Genomic DNA, 26,115 nt, shown 5'->3' on the forward strand with positions numbered 1-26,115 from the left:
TGACAACCTCAAGAGGAGAGTGAGTACTGGAATGATCTGGGGGAGAAATTCAGAAGTCTCTTTCCATACAAACAAGCTTAATGCTTTGATAGGCTTCCCTGCTGGCGTAGTTGGTAAAGAATCTGCCTGCAATGCAAGAGACCCCCTGCAATGCAGGAGATCAGATTTGATCCCTGGGTTGGGAAGAGCCCCTGTGGAGAAGGAAATGGCAACCAACTCCATTATTCTTGCCTGGGAAATCCCATGGACAGAGGTGCTGCGGGCTACAGTTCATGGGGTTGCAAAGAGTTGGACACGACTTAGTGACTAAACCACCACAGTGCTCTGCTATGAGCTGAGATCAGCAGCTTTGGGAAGGGGAGACATCTGGAGTGCCTGGGAAAGAAGACGTGGAACTCATAGCAGAGCCAAGTGCTTTGCCAAGGAGAAAACTGCAGACCGGGTCCATGCAGCTGTCTGTCCACGAGCCAAGTGTGGTGGCTGAAGTCTTGGGCTGAACTAAGAAGACGCACTTCTCTGCCAACTCATTTTCATGTACATTGACTTTTATTGTTAGCACTGTCCTGTCTTGTCCCCTCTCACACACACACACAAAAAGCCTATTAAGGAGTTTCAAATCTAGCTTTATTAACAGATCCCCAAAAATACTAAAATATTTCTATGCTTTATGCTTTCCAATTTTTTCCCACCACCCCAAAATTCTAAGCTAGTAGCAGCAGCAAATCCCCAAGTGCACAACATTCTAACTCCTTCAAGCATGCTCCATTTCACTGCAGTTTTCTAAAGATTTCCTGCCTGGAGAAATTACCAAGTCCCAGGTGGGTGGGATTTTATTCTTACCACAGAGTAGGTGTCATTTCGTGGGAGGCTCTTCCTCTAGCCTCCGAAATCAGAGGCAGAGTTCTGTGCTCCAGTCCTGGGTGGGAGGCGAAACTCCTGGACTGTGAGTACCAGGCGTGAGTTACCTGGCCCCTGGCCCCTCTGCATGGTCAGTGGCCGGAGGATGTGGCCAGTGGCGGGGGCCTGACCAAGGCACTGCCCGCCCTGGCTGACCTTTGCAATCAGAGGAGTGGCTAACCAAAATGGCATTAAGAAATGTTGCAAAACATTCCAAAATAGCCTATTCTAGAATGATCTGGGTGGTGTGGGATGCAGTTTGGGACAAGGCAAGCCTTATTCAGAGAAATGATGCTGGTGTTAATCTCCAGGGCTGCGTTATCGCTTTGCTGGAAGTAACATTTCCAACTGCAGGCCTTATCTATGCATAAGATGCACCTGGTTTTGGTTTGTTTTGCTTTTTTGGCAGCACGTGGAATCTCAGTCCCCTGACCAGGGATTGAACCCACGCTCCCTGCATTGGAAGCCTGGAGTCTTATCTGCTGGACCACCAGAGAAGTCCTGACATGCACTTGCTGCTGTGCTTCTGGAAGTCCTGCCTTCTCTGTGTACCTAGCAAGTAGGGGTGCTTATCAGTACTCAGGGCTTCCTGACAGCAGGGCTCTGGGAGGACAAGTGTTCCCCGCTCTGAATGGTGATTTGGCCATAAAGGGGATCCAGATGCGACACGGGAGCCTTGCTGAGCTCACCACACGAGGAAGCTTTGGCAGATTTCCACGTCAGCACTTCAGAGCTGGAAAAACAAGGCTCGGGGGCCTGCCACACAGCTGCAGGCGTCATGCTGATCGACCAGACACTTACTTGGGCACGTGGTCTCAGCACAGGTGCGGCAAAGCGACGCCAAACCCAGGCGCCCTCTCCCTCCAGGGGATTCTAATTCGGAGAACGGGGCACCTGTGTTATCTCCAGGGCGTTTCTGTGCCTGAAGTTGGGAGACCCTGAAACTGGGGGATAAAACAGAATATCCACACCCAGATCAGCCAAGGGGGCCTTTCCTACAAACTTGTGCAGACTTGTGGGTTTTTGTGTCGTTTAAAAACAAACAATACCACCACTGACAAATGCCAAGGATGTCAGATGCTGCTGGCTTTTCTCAGTCTGGGGGAAGTTTTGTGCACAGAGAGCAGCTACCCAAAATTGTAAACCTGGTCAGACTCTGTTAAAAATATTAAGTGGCTCCTGGCTACTCGCTGCTTATGGAAGGGATTTATTTTCCAGCTCTTGGGCTCTCTCGGAAATGTTGATGTGCTGGGGGATCTGTATTAGCAAAAGACCTATTCTTTCCCCTGAAACCACCTCATACGAACGGTAATCCCCAAGAACCCAAGCCACCCAAGCCTGGCAGAGGGGCTGCTCCCCAAACAAGGTCAACTGCCTGCTTCTTAAAGATGCCTGCAAGAAACGCAAATGCCAGTGCAGTACTTCCTCAACCCTGGTTATTTAACAGACCAGAATCCTCTCTGGGAAGTGTTTAATCCTGCATCAAATACAGAAAGGCGAACCACTGGCTTCAAGCGAGTGCAAGTTCATTGTAAAGGCAACCAGGTGCTCCAGGAAGGACCTGAGCAGCAAAGGAGGCCTGGGCACAGCTCTTCAGGGAACAGCCTTGGTCACTTGCCAGTTCACTCCAGCGATGGAGAGAACTGAACAACAGGAAGAGAATCTTCTTAACGCATTTGGTGTGTGTGTAGATTTCATGGCTCCGAAGAAGATGCTTGGAGGGCGGGCATCCCAGGAGCCGAAGGTGCACCAGGTCCATATGGCACTTGGAAGCAAGCTGCTGGGGAGGCTGTGGCACCCATGCACGCGCCTCGCTGAGACACCCAGGACCCCGGTTCGATGGCTGCGGACTCAGGACCAACCTTCCCCCTCTTCCTGGGAGATGCCCAGCACCGACTTGTTGGGGATTCCACAGTCCTGCAGAGACTTGCTGAGGTCAGAGAAACGTCTCCTGGGCACGCCCATCGTTTCAATGCTGCAGTGTCGGTAGGCAGCCTTGTTCTCGTGTTCGGCCACGGCCACGACGGTCTGCAAGGCATCAGCTGGCCGGAAGTGGCGGACGAACCTTCGGCCTGAGGGTGAGCGGATGGCGAGCAGCAGTCTTGGCTCTTGATCTGATGGCTCTTCCAGGTCTCCGGCCCTGGAGGAGGTCTGTCTCTCGGTCCGCACGAGGACTCTCCTCTCTGGGGAACAGGTTTGAGCCTGGGGATCTTTTTCACCCATCTTCATGGTGCAGGCCTCCTCCTGGGAAAGAGCCTGGGCGCTGCTGAGCTGCAGGGAGCCGGCCTTCTTAGCGACAGTCTCCAGGGCGCCCTCCTCCAGGGTCCTCCTGTTGATGGAAGGGAGGACTGGGTATTTATTGAGGGAAGAGGACACCCCAAAGGGCGCCTGCTGCAGCAGCTCCGGGATCTCGCCGGGGGCTCCCTGATCTGGGGATCCGGGGGTGCAGGCTCCGGGTTTATGGCTGCTCGGCGACTCGCAGGGAATTGCTGGAGGTAGAGAAGCTGGGGCACGGCCAGAACACCCCTCCATGCCCAGGCGCTTGTGCAGTCTTGGCCGAGTACGTCCCTTGGCGGACTTGGGCCTCGTGACATGCATGTTTAGTGAGTCTGGCTGCCAAGGGAAGCTGTTGGTCGCCGTGCTGCCAACAGGGCTACATTCAGGGGGGGCTATATTCACAGGGGCTTCTGTGGCCATGGCTTCTCAACAGCCCTAAGGAAGCAGGAGAAAAGAGGAGGCCATGGGTTAAATGTTCTGGGACTCTGGACCTGAGCCGTCCCACTCCCCAGGGGCCAGAATAACGACCAGCCACAGTGGGGGCAGGGGGAGGGGTGGTACAGAGCAGCTTCTCTCTAGAAGCTGCAATTCATTCATTCATTCATTCACTCCAGGCACTGGAAGGTATCAGCGAACCCAAGTCCCTGCAACTCAAAATATTACAGTGAGAAGAGACTGGTGGTAAACCCACAGCAAATAGATCTTTTGAAAGAGCAACAACTGCTATGACAAAAATAAAAGTACTGCACCAGAGAGAGCCTGGGCTTCCCTGGTAGCTCAGTGGTGAAGAATCCGCTCGGGATGCAGGAGACTGCCTACGACGCAGGAGCGCTTAGCTGCTCAGTCATGTCTGACTCTCCAACCCCATGGACTGTAGCTGGCCAGGCTCCTCTGTCCATGGGATTCTCCAGGCAAGAATACTGGAGTGGGTTGCCATGCCCTCCTCCAGGGGATCTTTCCAACCCAGGGATAGAACCCAGGGCTCCCACATTGCAGGTGGATTCTTGACTAGAAGTCTGAGCCACCAGGGGTTCCCTTTGTTCCAAAGAGGGCAAGGAATCCTGTTCGGCTGCCCAGCCAGGAAACCACGCTCAGCTTCACTTAAGACTTGAAAGCTAGACCCACAAGCGGTGTGCACTCCTTACAGAGGAGGGGCCCAGTCCTCACTGGGGAAGAGCCCCTCTCTGCCACCCCGGTTTTCCCTCCATCCTTTCCTCCCTCTTTTCCCATCTCCTCAGAGCTTCTTTTCATTCAACCTTGTGTGGCTCGGTGCACGTCACTTCATGCAATGACCCTCTGCTGCCCCCAGTCACCAGGCTAGGGGAGGAGAGGAGACCCCATTGCTGGTCCACTCACTGGCCAGAACTCAGGGAGGATTCGGCTTCCAGACCGGGGTCGGCAGTCCCTTTCCATAAATGGCTGGAGAGTAAATATTTTTGGCTCTGTGGGCCACAGTCTGTCGCAGCTACTCATCTCTGCCTGTGTAGTGTGAAAGCCACCATCGACAGTGTGGAAATGAACGGGTGTGGCTTTGCTCCAAGAGAACTGCCTTTATGGACACTGGCATTTGAATTTCGTATCGTTTTCATGTGGCACGGAAGAGTCTTCTCTTTTTCTCAACCATTAAACACGGTTGTTAGCTCGTGCTTAGCTGCTCAGTCGTGTCCGACTCTGTGCAACCCCATGGACTGCAGGCTCGTCGTGCTCCTGTGTCCATGGGGATTCTCCAGGTGAGAGTACTGGAGTAGGCTGCCATGCCCTCCTCCAGGGGATCTTCTCGACCCAGAATAAACTCAGGTCTCCCGTGTTGCAGGCAGATTTTTTACTGTCTGAGCCACCAGGGAAGCCCTGTTAGCTCATGAGCCACACAAAGTGTGGGGACTCTCTCTGGTGGTCCAGTGATTACGAATCCACCTTGCAACGCAGGGGACGTGGGTTTCATCCCTGCTTGGGGACCTAAGATTCCACATGCCATGGAGCAACTAAGCCTGCATGCTGCAACCAGAGTCTGTGCACCGCATCAAAGATCCCACATGATGCAACCAAGACCAGACACAGCTAGATAAGTAAACAAACAAACAAAACAGAAAGGAAGAGTGAAGCCCCAAGGCCATCAAGCCAGCCTGAGAAACAGAACCCAGGTCCGTAATACCCAGTTCTCAAGGACCAAGCTTGGCCTCTCCCCCACCACCGATCACGTTCTGTTTCTTTGGTAGCTGTTGACATTTCTGGTACATTGCTTTCTTCATCTATAGGAGTAGCTGCGTGACCTTGAAAACATTATGTAACTAGCTCTAAACCTTAGTCTCTTTGTCTGCAACAGGAGGACGGTAATATGAGGCAGAGTAGGCAAGGCTGTAAAAACCAGACTTGTAAAGGCTTCGGCTTTCTGCTTTTGGTTTCCTGTTTGTTTAGTGCTTTCAATTATTTAAGGTCTCAAAGTCTTACCAGCTGCCTCAGAGTTCTTCTCCAGGGGGTCCTGCGGTGGGTCCCCTCCCAGTCACCTCTCACTAGCTGGGTGACTCACGGGACGCATGTCTACCCCCTCACTGCTCAGAAATGCCAAAAGGTGGACTCCAACGAGCTACTGCATATGCAACTGTCTCCAAAAAAGTGTTCTCATGTGTCCCTTCTTCTCCCACATTTTATTTATTTATTTGTGGCCACACCACAAGGTGTGTGGGATCCTAGTTCTCTGAGCACAGATCGAACCTGGGCCCTCAGCAGTGAAAGCACATGTCCTAACCGCTGGACCACCAGGGAGTCCTCCCAGTCCCACACTTTAATCATATACTTACTTCTCACTGACTTACTCCAAGCTGCCTTCATCACACAACCCTGAGTGATTCAACTCAAGCCTCTTAGTTCTGCACCCCAGTATTCCCATTCTGTGCATATTACTATCACTGCCTAATTTGAGGGTGTCTGGCCTTCCTCGCTACTAAAACCACAGCTAAAACAAACATGCAACATTCCTATGTATTCCTGAAGTCCTACTCAGCTCAAAGTCTGCTCTGTCTTAACTGCAAGGCCCTTGTGTGTACTCCACTCTGCTCACAGCCTGAGCCTTTCCACACTCCCAAGTTCCCACTTCGTCTTTCACACTCAATCTGGCTGCTGGGGAGTTTGGGAGCCTTCTCGGCATTAAAAAAAAGAAAAAAAAAATGCCTGCCCAACTCCTTGTTAATTTAATCTATTTTCTGATCAACTGTGAAGAATGTGGGGTTTTTTCCCCTTCAATTTTAAAGCCTTTCGCTTGTAATTAAGCAGCTCTGCAGCTGAACTCAGGGCGGCACAGGAAGGTCAGAACTGCCCAACTGTTCTGCCAAAGAGAAGCTCAACTGGGAAGCTGACTCCCCCTCTCTGCCCACCCTCCCCCACTCAAGGAAGGGCTATTAATTCGCCACAGCTTCTACAGAATTATCACAGACTTGGCTTCTAACTCCCACACATGCCTGGGGAAGGTTTAACTGTCAGTAAGTTTGGTAACTTAGAAACCTCTTCCTTAACAACTTTGATGGGGAAAGTCATGTGTTCTCGCAGGCTCTCTGCTGGATTATTTTTAACAGTAAAACTTGACTGTGTGCATGCACTTTCTATACCTTTTGGTGCTATATAATTATCCATGTTCAGGGGGTGTCATAGTCAAGACACCCTGGTCATAAGATAACATGACTTTGAGCTATCTCAGAGGGAAAAAAATCCTCAATTATGACTAATTCCCCTAAGCCCACTCATGGTTATTTAGAGATTAACACCTCCTTCAGGTAAAAGCGTTCCATCGAACCTGCTTTCATAACCCTCTGCCTCCTCGCGAGTGCAGGGACCATCTGCTACGTGGAGGGAACACCAGCTCTCCCCAGCTTCCCCCGCAGGGAGAGGGGAGGTGGGGGAGACAGGTGTCTGGGGACCTGGGCCAGCGGTGCCTTTAGAGTCTCACCTTGGGTCTCACACTCTACCTGGGAGGCTTCTGCCACAGCCGTCGTCAACCCTGCTCAGCTCAGCTCACCACCTCTGGGCCTGGCACATTCTCAACCACAAAGTGATTTTTGACAGGATCTAGGCGTAGGCTTCCGTCAAGCTGCCAGCTGAATAGGCAAGTGGCCTGTTTACTTAAAACATAATAGCTGTACCCAGAGGCCTGCTAGGAGTCAGAAAACAAACATTGATAACTGTTCCCAAGGAACCGCCAAAGGACAGGTGCCCATTTCTTAGGATTAATTACCAAATCAGCTGGAAAGAAGGAGAATTTTGACTGGAGAAGCTAAAGTCATATTCCTGCTTCCCAAAGGTTCCGACCTCCCCCTAGCAGGTCAAACCACCCTATATCACTCACAACCCAAATCTAAGCCTACGATAAATGCAATAAAATAATAAGCACCCACATACCATCTGCTGGTATATACCAAGAATACATACATTTGTTTTGAATTGGTCTTCTAAAAATGTTTATCAGTTAATACTCTCCCCTGCCAATTCCCACCCCTCCTTGTGAAGATTTCAGGATGAAAACACTCAGAAGAATCAGGAGAGGACAGTTGGCCTGAAAATGAGAACACTTTGGTACCATTCCCAGTTCTGCCCGGGACTAATGATTAGAATACACTGTCCTGTGCAGAGAGCCACGTTCAAAAGGGGGGAGTGGAGAAACAGGACCACAGGGCCACCAAGTGATCAAAGGTTTGGAAAAGGAATTGGGGATGATTCCAACAGCAGTGAGGAGCAGGGATCAGGGGTTGGTGGAGCGGAAGAGCTCAACTCTTTCCCAAGTACAGGCAGCTCCAGAAGGAAGCTAGCTTGGGCAGCAGGAGCAATGTGGGAGGAGGGGCAAGAAAGAGCCTCTAGAAAGTGCCAGTTGACTTGGGTGAAAGAGCACTGGTCTGGGGGAGGCTCAGAGCGGGTTCCGGCCTCTGCCCGTGTCACAGGACGTCCGCCTGTCCCTCAGTCTGCGTCCGGTCTGTACTGCCCAGCCAGGAGGACATGGCCCAACGGTTTCCAAGGCCCCTCGGCTTCAGCAGAGCCCGGGAACCGTCCCATTCCGGCAACGGTGAGCTCTGGCCAGCTGAGCTGGCTTTGCCCCTGGGGAGTAGCCCCTTCCCTCCTGGAACCCCAGCCTGTCTCCCGGGATTCGCCCCTGGGCCCTGCTCTGGGGAGGCCTTCCCCGGGGTCGGGGGATGGACGAGCCCTCCGGGGCTCGAGTCTGGCCCCTCCAGGCCCCCGGGGAGGCAGAAGACAGCCCCCGGGGCCCGCCCAGCGGCCCAGCCGGCCGCGCTCACCTCCCCGCGCGGCTCCATCTGCTGTAGGCGGCAGGGCCCAGCCCGCGGGTAAACAGCCCGGGTCTCCCGGGCAACCACGCGGCTGGGCGGCCACGTGCTTCCGGTCTGACCGGCCAGAGCGGGTGGGGAGGGGCTGGGTGTGGTAGCGGTAGCGGTGAGGGGGTTGGGACCCGTGCCTGGCCTCCCCTGTCTCCTCTCCTCACGTGGCTTGCCTGGCTGCTCATCTCCTAGGGGGAGAGGGCACCAGGGGAGAGGAGCCCTGGCCTGGGGCTGGGAGCGGCCTCCTGCCTGCCTCAAACCCTTTTTGTGAGAAGTGGCTCAGGCCTTGACCCACCTCAGTGTCCCGGGTTTTCAGATGAAGCTGCTGAACTGGCTGATTCTTGGGAACCCGCGAATCCCAGCCGCTGTTGTAAGGGCATCTGTTTGGGTCTGGTACCCCTTGTCCGCCTGATGTATGTGCCTTATCTCAGTGTCGCCCTGCCAACACCTGCCTCTTGACCTCCTTTCCCCATCAGCCTGCCACTCCCAGGCCACATCCAAAACCCTCCTGTAACTACATCTGCAGCCGGCTGACCCTCCTGACCACTCCTTCAGCTTTGGTTAACTCCAGCCACTTCTACCATGCTTGTCTTCCAAGGCCTTCCAGAGGCCTGTTGATGGCCTTTTCTGCTTTCTCCCCATCACCCTGCGTCTTCCCTACCCTGTCGAATCCCAGCTCCGTTGCCTCAGCTGTTCCCTCGCCAGAGTCCGTGCCCCGTCCTGTGGTCTTTCCATCACTCCCACCAGATGAAATCCCAGCCAGTCCACCCACACCAAGGTCCTGAAGAAATCCTGACAGGCGGTGATGTCATGGACATATGCGGTCTCCAACCTCAACTGGACCCTCAGCCTTAACACAGAAATCCTTCCAGCTCAGTTTTGACTCCTTTCTTCCCACGGGCTGTTTCAAACCTTGTCCTCTCTCCTGGAATCTCTCACCTCTCCCCATTCCTCCGCCTGCTCAGAAGGTAACCTTTCTCCCTCTTCAGAGAGAAAATAGAAGCCGTCAGATGGAAGCTTCCTCAGCTCTCTGCCCTCAGAGCCGCAGACTCGCCTACTTCTGTCTCCTTGCTTTTCTCTCTCCCTCTGGTTCCAGTGAGAGGGGACCCGTCCTCTGATTCTAAGACCAACGGCTGCTCCAGGGCTGCCCTGAAGCCTGCCCCCTGTCCGCGGGTCCCCACCGGTCCGCAGCTTCGCCACACTCCAGCCCTTCGCTTCTGCTGTATCCTTTGCCTGGAACGTTCTTCGCCACTCTCCACAACCCTTCATCCCCTTCCTTTGCCTCATGCCCACCTAGCCTTCAAATCCCAACTTAATAGATGAAAGTGTTCTTCCAAGATGGAACTAAGGGAGCCTCAGAAGGAATCCTCCCTGGACTCTTTAGTCTGCCAGGCCCTGTTCTAGACTCTTGAAATTCCAAAGGAATGACTAGCAACTGTATCATCCGAGGACTTGGTAGCTCAGACAGTAAAGAATCTGTTCGCAATGCAGGTGACCTGGGTTCGATCCCAGAGTTGGGAAGATCCCCTGGAGGAGGGCGTGGCAACCCACTCCAGTATTCTTGCCTGGGGAATTCCATGGACAGAAGAATGTGGTGGGTTACAAGCCACGGGGTCACAAGGAGTCGGATACAACTGAGCAACTAACACTTTCACACAGATTATTAGAAGATATTATTAGGAGACATTCAAGAGCCGTATATCATCAGAAGAAGGAGTTCAGATTCACTGTGCAGCCTAATGGCGATACATTTGCTGCTGTGGCTAGCTCGGATATGTGGACCCAGGACTCTAATGGAGCACGGCCCCGACCCTCCAGCAAGGTGTTCACACTTGGCTGAGAAGACAAGTCGCACAGCCATAAGGAGTTACAAATCAGATCCTTCTCAGCACAGTCTGAGTCAAGGCTGGAAGAGCAGTGCAGGCCGGACATGATTATGAGCCAAGTGACTGGCAGGGACCGGAAGTTCTCTGGGAGCCTGGGGAAGGTGGGGGGTTGTTTCAGTAGAGGTGTCTCGTCCCATCTCAGAAAAGAAGCACCTGATCTGTGGGAGCAGCTGGAGAGGGGCCTGGGCTGGGTAGGCTTCCTGCGCGGGTCACCCCCTCACCCGCCCTGCACACGCAGGGAGGCATCTAAGGACCCACGAGGGTGCAGAAGGTGGAGGTTTCTGGAGCCGATGGTTCTGCAGCTCTGTGCTGCTGGCTTGCTTCTTGTAAATGATTCTGTCAGAAAATATCTAAGCCAGGCTCTTCAGCCCTTCAACGCCCACCCCAAAAAAGATGAAAGTGGATTCTTCATCAGCTATTTTAATATCACCTAAGGATTATGCAATCCTTTGGAAAATCAAATTGGCTTCTCACCCTGTTTGTGTGTGTGTGAGTGAGTGTGTTTGTGGGTGTGGATGTGTCCCCGTGTGGGCGCACAGGGAAACCGTGCTTATGCCCGGGGTCTGTTTCATCTTTAGCGGCCTGTGCCTTTTGCTCGCAGGGGCCGTGGAATGCACAGCTCTGGTGGGGGAGGCTGCAGGGAAGGGAAGCAGGGGAGGCCGGCCAACCAGTTGCTGTGTCTGCCTGCTTTTTAAAGAGAAGGCTGACTCTGTGCTTTTGTCTCACCTCCTTCTTTGAAGAGGATGTCTTTAAAGGATGAACCCTGCAATGCCGGGTCTCTGGCACACATAACAAAGTGGATTCTCAGTAAACATGGCCACGGATCACTGCCCGGTGGGTTTGCATGTGGACTCACCTCCTTTACAGCCCTGGGTCTCTCTGCTCCCCAGCCCTCTTCCTGGGCTCCAGCCAGCTTGTTCCCCAAATGCACCCTCAGCTTTTTCATCTTCAGGGTCTTCATGCTTGCCTGCCCTGACCCTGGTCCCTTCCTTGAAGTTAATCCAAATTCACTGACCCTTTGAGACTCTTCTTAAAAATCACCACTTTCTTAAAGCCTTTCCTGACCATACCTGCCCCCCCACGCCATCCTGTGCTTTCTCTAATCCCTTTCAGTCCAGTGGAACATGCCAAAGATGGCACCGTGGACTTTACTAGGTCAGCTCCTCTGATCTTCATCACTCTCCTCCTTACCAATGTAGTTGCAAAAAACAATTGAGCCTCAGAGCCCCCCAAGTTAACGATTGGCAGAGCAGTGTTGAACCCCAGTTTGGCTGATTCTGAAGCCCATTGTGTACCCTGCAGCCTCATCTCCCCCCCTGGCATTCCCACCTGGCACTTGCCCTGTACCCGCCTCTTGTGCTGGAAGAGAGGTGGCAGGCGTGACCTCTGGGATCAAGGCTTGAGTCTGAATTCCAGCTCCACCACTTGAGTCTGAATTCCAGCCACCAGCTAGGTGGCTAGCTGGCCACCTTGGGTAAATGCTTTAACTTCTCTGGACCTCAGTTTCACATCCTAGAGTGGAGATGATAAGAATAGGATTGCTGTGAGGCTGAAATGAGATAATGCATGTAAAGGTCTTAGCACAGTGCACAGTGTGTGGCAAGCAGTAAATGCTCGGTGAGGGTTAAGTCCATTGCCCTGTGGTTCTCGTCTCACAGGGCACCTCCCCTTCAGTCGGTTATGAGCTCCCTATGGGCAGGAAGTTGCCTGTGTCTGTGTCCCCTGCTTTGTGGTAGGTGTGTAGCAAATGGGAATTAGAGTAACGGCAGTGGTCATGTTGATTGCACAAACTGACTTTTCTATGAGAGATCCTGCAAGTTGCCCATTGGTACCCCCACTGAGGGTATGTGGCTTGAAGTGGGAATAGCCTCTCCCAGGGCTGGGCTGAAGGCAGGAGCTTCGGTTCCTTAGCAGCTTGTTCCCAGAGACCAATTGGCCTTTTCGTTTGTTTGTTTTTCAAGTAGAGACTTGTGGATTTTGGTGTCTGTGCCCCCGTGTCCCACTCTGTCTGTCCTCAATCTCATTAGACATGTCTATTGAGATCACAGATAGCCTTGAAGCAGAAGGTCCACTGGGTGGGTCTTCTGGTAAAGAGGCCAAGAGACTGGCACAGTCAGTCGTGCCTCCCGATGAATCAGCTTCCTGAGGGCACTGCAAGAGAAGTTTCTAGAGAATGAAATTTGCCCCTTGAAGCACTGCTGCTGTTTTTTTTTTAATATTATTTCTGCCATATGGTTGGAAAATATCCAAAAATATATCGCCTGCTTCTCAGTGTCCTTCAGCAAAGCATACCAGACATGGTAACTCACCTTGGCTACTGTTGACCAAGTGCTTTTACCATCGGGAGCTTGCTGAGTCTTGCCGGCAGTCCATGGGGGGCCAGATTATTGTCTCCGCCCCACAGATGAAGACGCCAAGGCTCGGGGAGCTTCAGTGGCTCTGCCAAGAAGTGGCCGACTCTGCACAATGCAACGTCTTCCTGGGGCTTGGAAGACATTAACTACACCCCAGGTGAGACACTGTTGACGTGACTGCAGCCATCTGCCCCGCGCTCACAGCCCCAGGTTCACGGGCTCGGTCAGTTATCCTTTTAATCACTCCTCTCTCTCCCTTGCCTCCTGCTAAGAGCAGCCACTGCTTGTCATGCCTGTCCTACTTCTGGGTCTGAGAAAAAGAGGCTGATTCTCTTGCTAGAATTTTGTCTGCCGTAAGAGCCTTGTGCCGTGTGCTTGGATGCTCAGGGTTGTCAGTTTTGTTTTCTCAGCTGTGTTTTGGATACTTAGAGGGCTTGGCTCAGTGACCCACGGGTGAGCAAGAGAACTGCTAAGGGGGTTCGGGGTGCTGAGATTGGAGTCAGACACACCTGGGGACTTCCCTGATGGTCAGATGCAGGGGCCATGGGGTCGATCCCTGGCTGGGGAACTAAGAGCCCATGAGCCTCGTGATGTGGCAAACAAAACCAAAACAAAGTAGACTCAGACACACCTGGATTAAGCCCTGGCTCTGTCAGTTTGCAGGGCAACACACCTAACCTCTGCCAGTCTCCATCCCATTGTCCGTGAACTGCGGTTGATCATGTGTGCCAGGCTTGGCCTCATTCTGGTCCTCCATGGTTGTAGCTTTGCTTTTATTTATGAGACTTGAAGCATGGTAGGACTCAGACCATTCATTCATTCGATCCAATATTGATTACTGCACATCTCTCCACGTCTAGTTTTCTTTATCAGAAAAACAAAGAGAATGACAGTACTTATCTAGCTGAGGACTAGATACGAGTACTTAATGTTTAAATACATGTGAAGTGCTCAGAATTGTGCCACGTAGAAAGTAAACGTGATACACGTGAGCCGTATTTTTAGTGCTAGTCAGTGCCCGGCACAGGGCTAGCTGGACTCCAGGTGAACAGCATAATGGTGACCCTTACGGACCTTGCAGGCTCCTTCCTCCTTCTGTTCTCCATGGGGAGAAAAAACCGAGCAATGTTTTATCACTGCCCACGGAAGATGAATTGATGGGTTTGAGAGAGTCGCTCTTAGGGACCCGCCTACTTGCTCTGTCTCCCCCTTCATCAAGTCTCTGTGCCTCTGATCCTGTGCCCTTGGCTTTGCTTCAAATCCCCCGTAAATGATTAGTCAAAGGGAGAGGACCACGTCTGTCTTGCCTAAGTTGTAGCTGTGGAGGTCAGTGTCTGTGGAAAAGCTCTGTAGCCTCCAGAAGGCCTCACGGACAAGAGGTCTAGGCAGGGGCGCCAAGCGAGGGGGAAGGAACATGGATTTGGAGTTGGGACCATGGGCTTGTCCTGCACGCCACCCCCACCCGCAACTTGGTAAGCCACATGGATCTGTTTCAGGTCATGTCTCCTCTCTGAGTTGGTTTCTCAACTCTCAAGTGAAGAAATGATAGGTCCTACCTGGAAGGGTTGCAGTGAGGAGTAAATAGATGCAGAAAACAAATTTGAGGTCATTCACTTCAGTTCAGTTCAGTCACTCAGTCGTGTCCGACTCTTTGCGACCCCATGAATCACAGCACGCCAGGCCTCCCTGTCCATCACCAACTCCCAGAGTTCACTCAGACTCACGTCCATCGAGTCAGTGATGCCATCCAGCCATCTCATCCTCTGTTGTCCCCTTCTCCTCCTGACCCCAATCCCTCCCAGCATCAGAGTCTTTTCCAATGAGTCAACTCTTCACGTGAGGTGGCCAAAGTACTGGAGTTTCAGCTTCAGCATCATTCCTTCCAAAGAAATCTCAGGGCTGATCTCCTTCAGAATGGACTGGTTGGATCTCCTTGCAGTCCAAGGGACTCTCAAGAGTCTTCTCCAACACCACAGTTCAAAAGCATCAATTCTTCGGTGCTCAGCCTTCCTCACAGTCCAACTCTCACATCCATACATGACCACAGGAAAAACCATAGCCTTGACTAGATGAACCTTTATTGGCAAAGTAATGTCTCTGCTTTTCAATATGCTATCTAGGTTGGTCATAACTTTCCTTCCAAGGAGTAAGCGTCTTTTAATTTCATAGCTGCAGTCACCACCTGTAGTGATTTTGGAGCCCAGAAAAATAAAGTCTGACACTATTTCCACTGTTTCCCCATCTATTTCCCATGAAGTGATGGGACCAGATGCCATGATCTTCGTTTTCTGAATGTTGAGCTTTAAGCCAACTTTTTCACTCTCCTCTTTCACTTTCATCAAGAGGCTTTTTAGTTCCTCTTCACTTTCTGCCATAAGGTGTCATCTGCATATCTGAGGTTATTGATACTTCTCCCGGCAATGTTGATTCCAGCTTGTGTTTCTTCCAGTCCAGCGTTTCTCATGATGTACTCTGCATATAAGTTAAATAAACAGGGTGACAATATACAGCCTTGATGAACTCCTTTTCCTATTTGGAACCAGTCTGTTGTTCCATGTCCAGTTCTAACTGTTGCTTCCTGACCTGCATACAAATTTCTCAAGAGGCAGATCAGGTGGTCTGGTATTCTCATCTCTTTCAGAATTTTCCACAGTTTATTGTGATCCACACAGTCAAAGTCTTTGGCATAGTCAATAAAGCATAAATAGATGTTTTTCTGGAACTCTCTTGCTTTTTCCATGATCCAGCGGATGTTGGCAATTTGATCTCTGGTTCCTCTGCCTTTTCTAAAACCAGCTTGAACATCAGGAAGTTCACGGTTCACATATTGCTAAAGCCTGGCTTGGAGAATTTTGAGCCTTACTTTACTAGCGTGTGAGATGAGTGCAACTGTGCGGTAGTTTGAGTGTTCTTTGGCATTGCCTTTCTTTGGGATCAGAATGAAAACTGACCTTTTCCAGTCCTGTGTCCACTGCTGAGTTTTCCAAATTTGCTGGCATATTGAGTGCAGCACTTTCACAGCATCATCTTTCAGGATTTGGAATAGCTCAACTGGAACATTCAAGGCCCCCCTAAATGCCTCCTTCCTTTTGGAGTTGAGTCCAGGGCTCCTTTCTCTGAGGTCAAAGGCATTTATTTACTCAGCCACTAGAGGGCACACACATCACTCTCCTAGACTGGCCTCCCTGGACCCAGGCTCAGGCGGAGGGGTGCAGCCCCGGGAGGCTCCTGGAGACAACACCTGTGCAAAAGTGGATGCCGCAGAGTTGGGGAGCAGGAGAAGCTGACACCTGGAGGCAGCTGCTGAGGCCACAGGTGGTCCCCCAGGGCGCTCAGGGCCTGGGCTGTCCTTTGGAGATGTCCGGAAGGAGACAATAGGGCCGCCCTTTATTTATTTTTTTATTGAAGTATAGTTGACATACAGTATCATGTTAATTTCAGGAATATACCGTAGTGGCTGATGAAACACGCTGTGCAATGGTGACCATGATAAGTCTGTTAACCATCTGTCACCACACAAAATTATCACAGTAGTATTAACTATAGTCCTTATGCTGTGTATTACATCCCCGTGACATTTGATAACTGGAAATCCATGTCTCTTAATGCCCTCACCTCTTCGCCCAACCCTCCACCTCCCTTCCCTGTGGAAACCACCTGTTTGTTCTCTGTATCTGTGACTCTGTTTCTGTTTTATTTGCTCATTTGTTTTGTTTTTCAGATACCACATTTGGTGGAATCATATGGTATTTGTCTTCGTCTGTATGACATTTCACTTGGCCTAATGTCCTCTAGGCCCATCCGTGTTGTTGCAAATGGCAAACAATTTAGTTCATTCTGGAGAAGGAAATGGCACCCCACTCCAGTATTCTCTCTTGGAAAACCCTATGGACAGAGGAGCCTGGAGGGCCTCAGTCCATAGGGTTGCAAAGAGTTGGACGTGACTTAGCAACTGAACAACAATATTTCATTACATATACATGTTAAGGAATGCTTAGGTTGCTTCATATCTTGGCTATAGTGAATAATGCTGCACTGATTATAAAGGTCATATGTGTTTCTGTTTTCTTTGGGTAACTACGCAGAAGTGGAATAGTTGGATTGTATGGTAGTGATGCAAGGAAACCCAACCAGTCTATCCTAGAGGAAATCAGTCCTGAATATTGATTGGAAGGACTGATGCTGAAGCTGTAACTCCAGTACTTTGGCCATCTGATGTGAAGAACTGACTCATTGGAAAAGACCCTGATGGTGGGAAAGATTGAAGGCGGGAGGAAAAGGGGACGACAGAGGATGAGATGGTTGGATGGCATCAGCGACTCAATGGACATGAGTTTGAGTAAACTCCGGGAGTCCGTGATGGACAGGGAAGCTTGGCGTGCTGCAGTCCATAGGTTCACAAAGAGTCAGACACGACTGAGACTGAATCTCATTTGAGATTCAGATTGAGGTTGATTGAGATTGAGAAACGACTGAACTGACCTGAACTGATGATGGTAGTTCTGTTTTTAACATTCTGAGAAACCTCCGCATGGCTAGGCTACACCGATTTACATTCCCACAAGCAGTGCCCAAGAATCCCCTTTTCTCCACATCCTGGGGACTTGGCCCTTTAAATCATCTCCTCCAGGGGCTACTCCTCCCATCATGGTCGGGCAGGGTCACAACCTTGGAGCAGACAGAGGCAATTCCCAGTGAGTGAGTGAGAGCGTCAGGAGCAGCTGATAGCCCATCCCTAAAGAGGGGGCCTGCCAGAGACTGTGCCAAGCATTCCGGAAGCAATGGAGAGCCAAGCAGACTCTCTTCCCGTGGGGTGCTTTTGATCCAGATATGGTCTGTATTTACCTATTTGGTCTCCAACCAGCTTGGAGGCCCTCCTGGGGCCACAATCTTGTCTCCTTAGAAGAAGGCATGTGTGTGCTAAGTTGCTTCAGTCATGTCCGACTCTTTGAGACCCCATGGACTGTAGCCCTCCAGGCTCCTCTGTCCATGGGGCTCTCCAGGCAAGAATACTGGAGTGGGTTGCCATTTCCTCCTCCAGGGGATCTTCCTGACCCCGGGATCAAAACCAGGCCTCCTACATTGTGGCTCTTTACCGCTGAGCCACCAGGGAATAGTTGATGCTTATTAAGAGCCTGTACTATCTCATTACCAGAAATGTACCCAGGTCCCTTTCTTCTTCTCACCAAAGTGTCATCACTCGCTCTTTTGAAACATATGAGTCGCTTCATCATGGGCTAAACCATCACACAGTTATTTTTTTTTTCACACTCAAAAGAAACGAAGTCAGCCTGTAAGATGGAACCTAATTTAAAAACATCCCTTGCAGCATCTGAGATGAAGGCTGGCTGGGACCAGGCCCGGTCAGGGCCCAGCCTCTCAACATCTACCCGAATCTTGCCAGTAAGGGCAAAAGTAACAAATTCTCCCAGGATGCTCGAGCAGGACGCTTGTTTGAAATTTTCTGGGAAACTTTGCCACAGGACTCTATGTGAGGACATGGGACCTTGGGCCCACATTCTTCTCTGCCATCCTGGGAGAAGTGTGCCAGCTATGGCTACCATTACCGTTGCTAATGACCTTCCCAGGCGGCTCAGAGGTGAAGAATCTGCCTGCCAATGCACGAGATGCAGGTTCGATCCCGAAGTCTGGGAGACCCCCCCTGGGAGCGGGGATGGCAACCCACTCTGGTATTCTAACCAGGAAAATCCCGTGGACAGAGGAGACTGGCAGGCTACAGTCCATGCAGTTGCTAAGAGTCACGCATGACTGAGCAGGTACGCATGCACCATTGCTAATGGTAACAAGAGGGTGTGGTCACCTGGAACAGCATTTTATGGTGCCAATCTGTTTCACTTGCCTTATTTAGTTGATCTCCACAAGTCTGTGCAGTAGGGGGCTGTGTGAGCAGGAGGAAGTTGTCCAAACTCACTGGGCCTCAGTTTCTCCATCTCGAAACTGATAATGGAGTCTCTCAGGTTATTGCGAGGATTAAATGATGGAACACACGTGAAGCCCTTAAGGAAGATAGCACCTGGCATCTACTAATTTCTTTTTATTTCTTCTTTACAAAGAATTTACTGTATTAGGAATAATAGATGTGACAGTGATCTGCTGAGTGTTTTCTCGTTTTCATTGAACTGTAATTCATTACAGTGCTGCCTCAGTTCCAGGTGACAGCAGAGTGACTCGTGTATGTGTTGGTCGCTCAGGCATGTACGGCTCTGTGCGACCCCGTGGACTGCAGCCCTCCAGGCTCCTCTGTCCATGGGATTCTCCAGGCAAGAATCCTGGAGTGGATAGCCATTCCCTTCTCTGGGGCATCTTCCCGACCCAGGGATCGAACCTGGGTCTCCTGCACTGCAGGCAGACGCTTTACCGTCTGAGCCGCCAGGGAAGCCCCGTCTAGTTATGCATATATCTATTCGTTTTCAGCTTCTTCCCCCACGTAGGTCATTACAGTGCTGAGTAGAGCGCCCTGTGCCGTGTAGAAGGTCCTTGTTGGTTGTCTGTTTTATTTACAATAGTGTGCGTCTGTTAATCCCAAGCTCCTGATTCATCCATCCACCCCGCACTTCCCTCTTTGGCAGTCATTACTGTGTTTCCTATGACTGTGAGGCTATTTCTGTTTTGCAAATAAGTTCATTTGTATACTTTTTTAAGATTCCAACTAATTTCTTCATAAATGTTTGAAATGACTGATAGGCAATTTTAGTCTCTTTAGGAGAGGAAACTGGGATTCAGAGGGGCTACGTTTATTGGATAAGTTTCCTGGTCATCAAGGAAGGAAAACCCAGGAGGACTGCCCTGTAAATGGGGCCAGACTTTCCCACACTGGATTTCCATCACGAGCCGTATGGCATTGCTTGTCAACTTGGCACCTCAGGAAATATTGACTCTTCAAAAGAAAACTGAAAAAGGATGAAGGCTTAGTGTTGCCAAAGAAAGAAATTAAAAAAAAAAAAAAAAAAAAAACTTGGACTTTTCAAACAACTGAACCATTCTTATCTTTATACTTAGGTCTAAATACCCAAAGGGGTATCGTATTCAGAGGTGATTAGGTTTGGAAAAGTCTGTCTGCTCGGAGCCCCCACTGAGGGTCTTTGAGGACCTGCACCGGACTTGTGGGTTTCACCACCACGTGGCACCCTGCATTTTGGTCATTTTCTCCCCAAATAGGACTTCATCGGGCAGAGCCCTCGGCAACAGAGGAAGGTGTGGTCGTGGCGCCTCGGGCCGCCTGAGCTCCTCGGGAATGAAGGTCTTCGGGGTTCTCGTGGTCTTTGCCTCCTGCCGTAAGTAGTCGCAGCGGGGCGAGCTCCCAGGTGTCACCCACTGTCTGTCTGTGTCTGTGTCTGGGGCGACCCCTTCTCAGGTGGCGTCAGGTGAGTGGAGTCAAGCGTCGCCCAAAGGGGAATCTGGAGTGAAGTGGGCCCCCACCGAAGTCCTCCTGCTTCTGCGTCTCCTGCAAAAAGCATTCAGCCCAGTGCTGGGATCTCACAGAACATTTAGAAAATCAAAGGTTTTGCTAAGAAAGAGGGCATCTGAGCACTGTTGTACCACACATATACCTTTCAGGAGTCTTTGGATGCTAGTTGCCTTTATGTACTTGTTTTTAAATTAACTTTTATTGGCGTAGAGTTGATTTACAGTGCTGTGTTAGTTTCCCTCCAGAGCACAGTTACACGTGTGTACACATGTCCCCTCTTGTATAGATTCTTTTCCCATACGGGTCGTTACTGAGTATTGAGTAGAGTGCTGTATGGTAGGTTCTTATTAGTTATGTGTTTTATATGCAGTCGTATGTATGTGTTAGTTCCAGTCTCCCAATTTACCCCTCTCCTCTTGCCTCCTTGGTAACCCTAGTTTGTTTTCTGCATCTTAAGTTGCCTTCATTTAAAGTCCTATGGATTCCAGAACAAAAGCGTGGATATACATCTAGCTAGTTTCAGTTCAGTTCAGTCACTCAGTCGTGTCCAACTCTTTGCGACCCCGTGAATCGCAGCACACCAGGCCTCCCTGTCCATCACCAACTCCCGGAGTTCACTCAGACTCACATCCATCGAGTCAGTGATGCCATCCAGCCATCACATCCTCTGTCGTCCCCTTCTCCTCTTGCCCCCAAATCCCTCCCAGCATCAGAGTCTTTTCCAATGAGTCAACTCTTCACATGAGGTGGCCAAAGTACTGGAGTTTCAGCTTTAGCATCATTCCTTCCAAAGAACACCCAGGGCTGATCTTTAGAATGGACTGGTTGGATCTCCTTGCAGTCCAAGGGACTCTCAAGAGTCTTCTCCAACACCATAGGAATGATTAATTCTCCTCAGAAAGGCATTCTTATGGTGACTTATGGAATAATGGGTAATTATAAGTCATTGCTTTCAGGAGATTGGATTACAGATCTCTGCAAAGTGAAAGAGAACTTACTGGGAAGCAGTGTTGGGTTTGCTGGAAAACCCTCTGACTTGTTGCTTTGATTAGATGAGTGGAGATTTGCCCAAATCCATTTCTCTATCCGTTTCAGCTGTGAAACAATCACTTTTGGGTTCCCAAGTCAAAATGTCAAAAACGGGGTCCCTGGTTCACTTAGTCAGTGGTGGAAGTCAGTTTTCAAGATCATGATGTTAGAGGCAGGGGGTCTGTGTGCAGGCAGGACCACTGCTGCACACCGCCCCCTGCCCCCCGCTCCGTGTACCCCAAGAGCGGAGTCTCAGTATGGTCCTACCCTCTCTCCAGGTACTGCTCCGGCAGCAGAGACCGCCCCCGGGCTTGGGCCCCCTCCGCAGTGTGTGGGACCACAAGGCATCCAAAGTCACAGGAAGAGATGGGAGGGCTCCTGGGAAAATCTCCCTAAACCTCCCATTTTGGGTTTTCTTCTTCATGTTTTTATTTTATTTTTATTGTAAAACTAAGATTCACTCGTAATTAAAATGTAAAGTACATTAGGGTGGAGTAACAAGATAAAATCCCTTCTCATCTTTCACAGACCCTTATGCGTTTCAATGTGAACAGTCTTCAGAGTTTGATAAACATCCTTTCAGGCCCTGGGCTTCCCGGGTCGTGCAGTGGTAAAGAGTCCACCTGCCAGTGAAGGAAACGAAAGAGGCAAAGCTTTGATCCCTGAGTCTGGAAAATCCCCTGGAGTGGGAGACGTGGGTTTGATCTCTGGGTCAGGAAGATCCCCTGGAGGAGGAAATGGCAACCCACTCCAGTATTCGTACCTGGAGATCCCATGGACAAAGGAGCCTGGCGGGCTACAGTCCATGGGGTCACAAAGAGTCAGACACGACTGAGAGACTGACATACACTCAGGCCTTTGCATACATATGTTGCCAACATTTCAATAGAAAAGTAATACAGGCTTGTTGTTAAAAAAAAAATATATATATATACATATATCAATCAGGCAGCATAAAAGTAGTTAAGATAAATGTTGCCTGTTTTTTTCTCCACCTACTTCCGAGTCCCACTGCCTAGTGATATTGCTATTAAAAGTAGCATGTTTTCAAGACATCATTTAGTTATTATCTCCCTGTCAGTAGGCATGTGGGTAGTCTCCAATTTTTTGATATCACAAATAATGCTGCAGCAAACATTCCTCTCTGTCTCTCTCTCTCTCTCTCTATATATATATATATATGTGTGTATATATACTCCTCATTTTCTTAAGCACTTTGTAGAAGTAAAAATTACTGAGTTTGTGTGTGTGTGTGTGTGTGTGTGTGTTTATGCTCATTCACGTCCGACTCTTTGTGATCCCATGGACTGTGGGCCACCAGGCTCTTCTGCCCGTGGAATTTTCCAGGCAAGAATACTGCAGTGGGTTGCCATTTCCTCCTCCAGGGGATCTTCTCTACCCGAGGATCAAACCTGCATCTCTTGCATCTCCTGCACTGGCAGGGGGATTCTTTACTACTGGGCCACCTGTATTTGCTGGCATTTCTGGCTTTGAACCTTTCTTGTTAATGATTAACATCATTCTGCACGGGATGGTGGTCTTTCACTGTGGGAAGAAGACTGTAGTTGACAGCATTGTCCTGAACATCCTGGAAACTGGCTTCTCCTCCTGGGTTAGCAAGAAACTAGCTGTGTGATGTGGCCGACTGACCCTCTCTCGTCCCCATTAAAGGGGCTGGTGTCCAGTTTAGGGGGCTCTGGCTAGGGGATGTGAAAGCAATCTTTCTCATCACGTCTTCCCTTCTTCCTTATTTGCTTCTTGTCAGTTATGGCCCCCACGCACAGCAGCTTCTGGCAGTTTCAAAGGATGGTCAAGCACATCACAGGGCGGAGCGCCTTCTTCTCATATTACGGATATGGCTGCTACTGCGGGCTTGGGGGCAAGGGGACCCCCGTGGATAACACTGACAGGTGGGTGCAGAGGCTCTGAGGCTTTCTGTCATTTGATTCGCATCGAAATCCTTTCTTGAAGACAGAGAGGATGTTCAGACTTGCAAATTGCAAGGAGCAAACTGATTCGGGTGAGCCTGAGCAGAAGGACAAAACTGAATGGGAGTGGGAGGGAGGTCTCGAGGAGCCCAGGGCTGGGGCTGGCTTCCTGTGGTCTGGGGCCTGCAGGAGGTTCACTGCTCTGCTGTCACCATCTTGAAATGCTGGACGGTGTTTGAATAAGGGACCCTCTCGTTTTCATGTTGCACCAGGCTTTGCAGATCGTATGGTCAGCCCTGCCCAGAGCTCTAGAAAAATGTGGGCAACCCAGAGCTCTCAGTCTTCAGGGCAAATGCCGTCTTTTCTTGGGCCCTCACGTTTTAGGATTATCAGTGCAGTAGGACTGACCCGCTGTCTCCCATCCTGATTCCATTCTGCAGGAAGGAGAGAGAATCTGAGTGGCCCAGTTTGGAGAAGTTGTCCATCTGGGTGAGGACATGTGGCACAGACCCGGCTGCCAGGCCTACTTCTCAGGATGGGGAGGGGGGGGTGTGAGTTCCCATAAAAGGTGGAGGTTGGTGTTATCTGGGGAGGGAACAGGGAAGTAGAAAACAGGACGGTCTGTGCATCTTTTTATTTAAAGAAATGAGAAGCAAAATGTTCCTGGCCATGTTCACCGTAATGTGGATGAATATAGCCCCACAGTAGGGCTTGAATATCACCCCTGGAGCTCGAGTGCTCTGGGCTGGGCTCATGAGACCACAGATTGTTCTAGCCAGGAAGACCCCAGAGCCCTGGAGGGAGTCCAACACTGACGAAATGCCCGGCACGCGCTGAGCCCTGGGACTGGTGGTCTGCACGCAGGGCCTGGTTGACTCCTCCTAGCGCATGGTCGAGGCCAGACCGCCATCTCCATTTTACAGGGGACAGTGGTGAGGGGCCCACTGAACAAAGCCACAGAGCCGGAAGACCTTCAGCCCCTTGAGTGGCGGAGTCAGGATTTGCACCAGAGTTTTCTTGTTTCAACGTCCAGGCCCCTTAATGCTCTGTGCGTCCCCTTCCAAGTCCTAAGGCTGATGAGCATTCCAACACCGTTAGCCAAAGATGACAACCAGGAGCCCACGCGTAGATGCACATGGTGACGGAGGAACACTGAGCGTCCAGCCCAGCGGATCGGCCAGTCCCCGTCTCTGCGTTCCTGCCGCCCTGGCTTGGCTGGGGAGGCGGGCGGGGGCCATCCCCAGCTGTTCTCTCTCCTCTAGTGTCACCCCCGCCCCATCTACCCCATTGCCGCCGCACCGGCTCTCAGCCTCAAGTGCGCAGAGACTGAAGGATTACATCTGATGTGCTGAACTTTGTCTGCTCAGAGCCTCTCCCAGGGCTGGGCACGTAGTTGGTGCTCAGTCACTAATTGAAGGCAAAAGGAGAAAAGAACGGCAGAGGGTAAGATGGGTGGATGGCATCACCGACTCAATGGACGTGAACTTGGGCAAACTCTGGGAGTTGGTGATGGACAGGGAAGTCTGGCGTGCTGCAGTCCACGGGGTCGAAAAGAGTCGGACACGACGTAGGGACTGAATAGCGACGGCAAGTCATTAAATGAATGAATACATCACGGGAGCCTAGATTTGGGGGAAATTCACCTCTGAACATCGTTTCCTCCCGCACAGAATGGGGACAAGGACTGCGCCTCCTAGGGTCACTATGAGGAGCTCATGAGCCAGCAGTAGGTAGAGAAGGGCTCTTTCTATGACTTTTAACACCACCAGGAAGTCACCTCCCTGCCTTCCGTACATTGTCATCTGGGAAGGAGGTGGATGAGTCCTTTCCCGCCTTCTCCCAGGGCCGTCCTCAGGAAAGCCGCCGTCTCCCTCTGTCTGGCCCGCAGGTGCTGCCTGGCCCATGACTGCTGCTACGAGAGGGTGAAGCACCTTGGCTGCCAGCCCGTGTTGAACGGCTACCAGTTCCGTGTGGTCAACGGGACCGTGATCTGTGAGTAGTCCTCTCTGCACAGAATGTCCTTGAATCTGGGCCTTTCTCAAAGTTCAGCCTCGTGGACCCAGAGAACTTTGGGAAAAGGAGATTTTTTTTTCCCAAGTGCTTTGGGAGGGAGAGTGGCAATTCTGAGCATCTGTGCTTCCTGAGAGTCCAGCCCGGGTCCCCCCCCCCCGCCGCCCCGGTTCCCCCTGCCCCGGGTCCCTGCTCACAGCTGTGTCCCCAGCTCCCTCCCCTGGAGTGCGGGTTTCAGCCCACAGTCCCCGCTGCCCACCCGGGCTCCTTCCTGGGCTCGATAAGTAGTTGTTGACTGAAGATTACACTGAATTTTGCGGCTGCGCTTGGCAGCTGTTGCTATTGAGAAGCTTCTTCCCGATGTCTGTTGTGTGTTAACAAAGCGGCTCGGCTGTCTTTCAGTTGAACAAATATTTGTGAAGGGGGTTGCGTGCCAAGCTCTGGGGTAGGGTAGGGAGCCCACCTGGCATCGAGGCCGTTCAGGGAGGAGGACAAAGGACAGGGTGGGCCAGCGCTGAGTGTCCAGCGTGCGGGGAGGGGCTCCAACCTCTCAGAGTGTGATCCGGGGCAGGTGGGGTTGGGTAGGGCAGGCTGGATCTAAAGCGCAAGCTCACTTGCAGGCAGCAGGCCACAGACTTGTCTCAGACGCTGTTCAGCTCGGCAGGACGGGTGGTCTGAACGCCCCTTTGCGTGTGTGACTCACCTTCCGCTCAGCCCTGTGGAGTCACGGGAACCACTGTCCTCCCTTGCGTGTTTACTCAGAGCTGTGAGTGTGTCTTGGAGATCACCTGTCCCCTCCAAAGGTGGGGAGAACACCTCCCTTGCCTTCATCTTCCAGCTCCCCCCACCCAGAGCTCAGGCTCCGGACTCACGGAGTCAGGTTGGCTTGATCTGCCCGGTGCCAGTAGCAGGAAGCTGGAAGTGTGTGGGAGGCCCAGCTTCAGCCAAGTTTCCTGTTCCGCTCTCCCCTCTTCGGGCGACTGCCGACGG

General features: G+C 51.2%; 2 protein-coding genes across 10 annotated transcripts in view; one reads left to right on the plus strand and one right to left on the minus strand.

Moving 5' to 3' along the window:
* Window positions 1-524: 524 nt before the first annotated feature.
* Window positions 525-8,545, minus strand: UBXN10 (UBX domain protein 10). Of its 5 annotated transcripts, none has more exons than XM_070777637.1 (3): window positions 8,451-8,524; window positions 7,115-7,318; window positions 525-3,609 (listed from the first exon to the last, which is right to left on the minus strand). In XM_070777637.1, exon 3 carries the CDS (start codon window positions 3,592-3,594, stop codon window positions 2,749-2,751), a length of 846 nt encoding a protein of 281 aa, XP_070633738.1. In that variant the 5' UTR covers window positions 3,595-3,609; window positions 7,115-7,318; window positions 8,451-8,524; the 3' UTR covers window positions 525-2,748. The 5 variants fall into 5 exon arrangements, with proteins under 5 accessions (XP_070633738.1, XP_070633742.1, XP_070633741.1 ...); XM_070777641.1 differs by having other exon boundaries at window positions 7,115-7,262; window positions 8,451-8,499; XM_070777640.1 differs by having other exon boundaries at window positions 7,115-7,315; window positions 8,451-8,490.
* The window catches only part of PLA2G2C (phospholipase A2 group IIC), a 31,408-nt gene continuing 13,184 nt past the window's right edge, over window positions 7,892-26,115 (plus strand). Inside the window, exons 1-4 of one of the 5 annotated variants that reach the window (XM_019982334.2) lie at window positions 8,113-8,221; window positions 19,909-20,024; window positions 22,953-23,097; window positions 25,004-25,107. In XM_019982334.2, coding sequence (XP_019837893.1) covers window positions 19,985-20,024; window positions 22,953-23,097; window positions 25,004-25,107 — 289 coding nt within the window. In that variant the 5' untranslated portion in view covers window positions 8,113-8,221; window positions 19,909-19,984. Of the gene's footprint in view, window positions 8,222-10,815; window positions 12,953-19,908; window positions 20,025-22,952; window positions 23,098-25,003; window positions 25,108-26,115 lie in introns of those variants that run through there. The other 4 variants (XM_019982351.2, XM_019982342.2, XM_070777647.1 and 1 more) reach the window with 4 other exon arrangements.

The sequence above is a fragment of the Bos indicus genome, chromosome 2, assembly GCF_029378745.1.
Source record: "Bos indicus isolate NIAB-ARS_2022 breed Sahiwal x Tharparkar chromosome 2, NIAB-ARS_B.indTharparkar_mat_pri_1.0, whole genome shotgun sequence".
In the NCBI taxonomy this organism is placed as follows: domain Eukaryota; kingdom Metazoa; phylum Chordata; class Mammalia; order Artiodactyla; family Bovidae; genus Bos; species Bos indicus.

Bases quoted from the DNA above. Each gene is read 5' to 3' on its own strand.
- UBXN10 (XM_019982322.2), bottom strand. From the start codon at position 3,594: ATGGCCACAGAAGCCCCTGTGAATATAGCCCCCCCTGAATGTAGCCCT.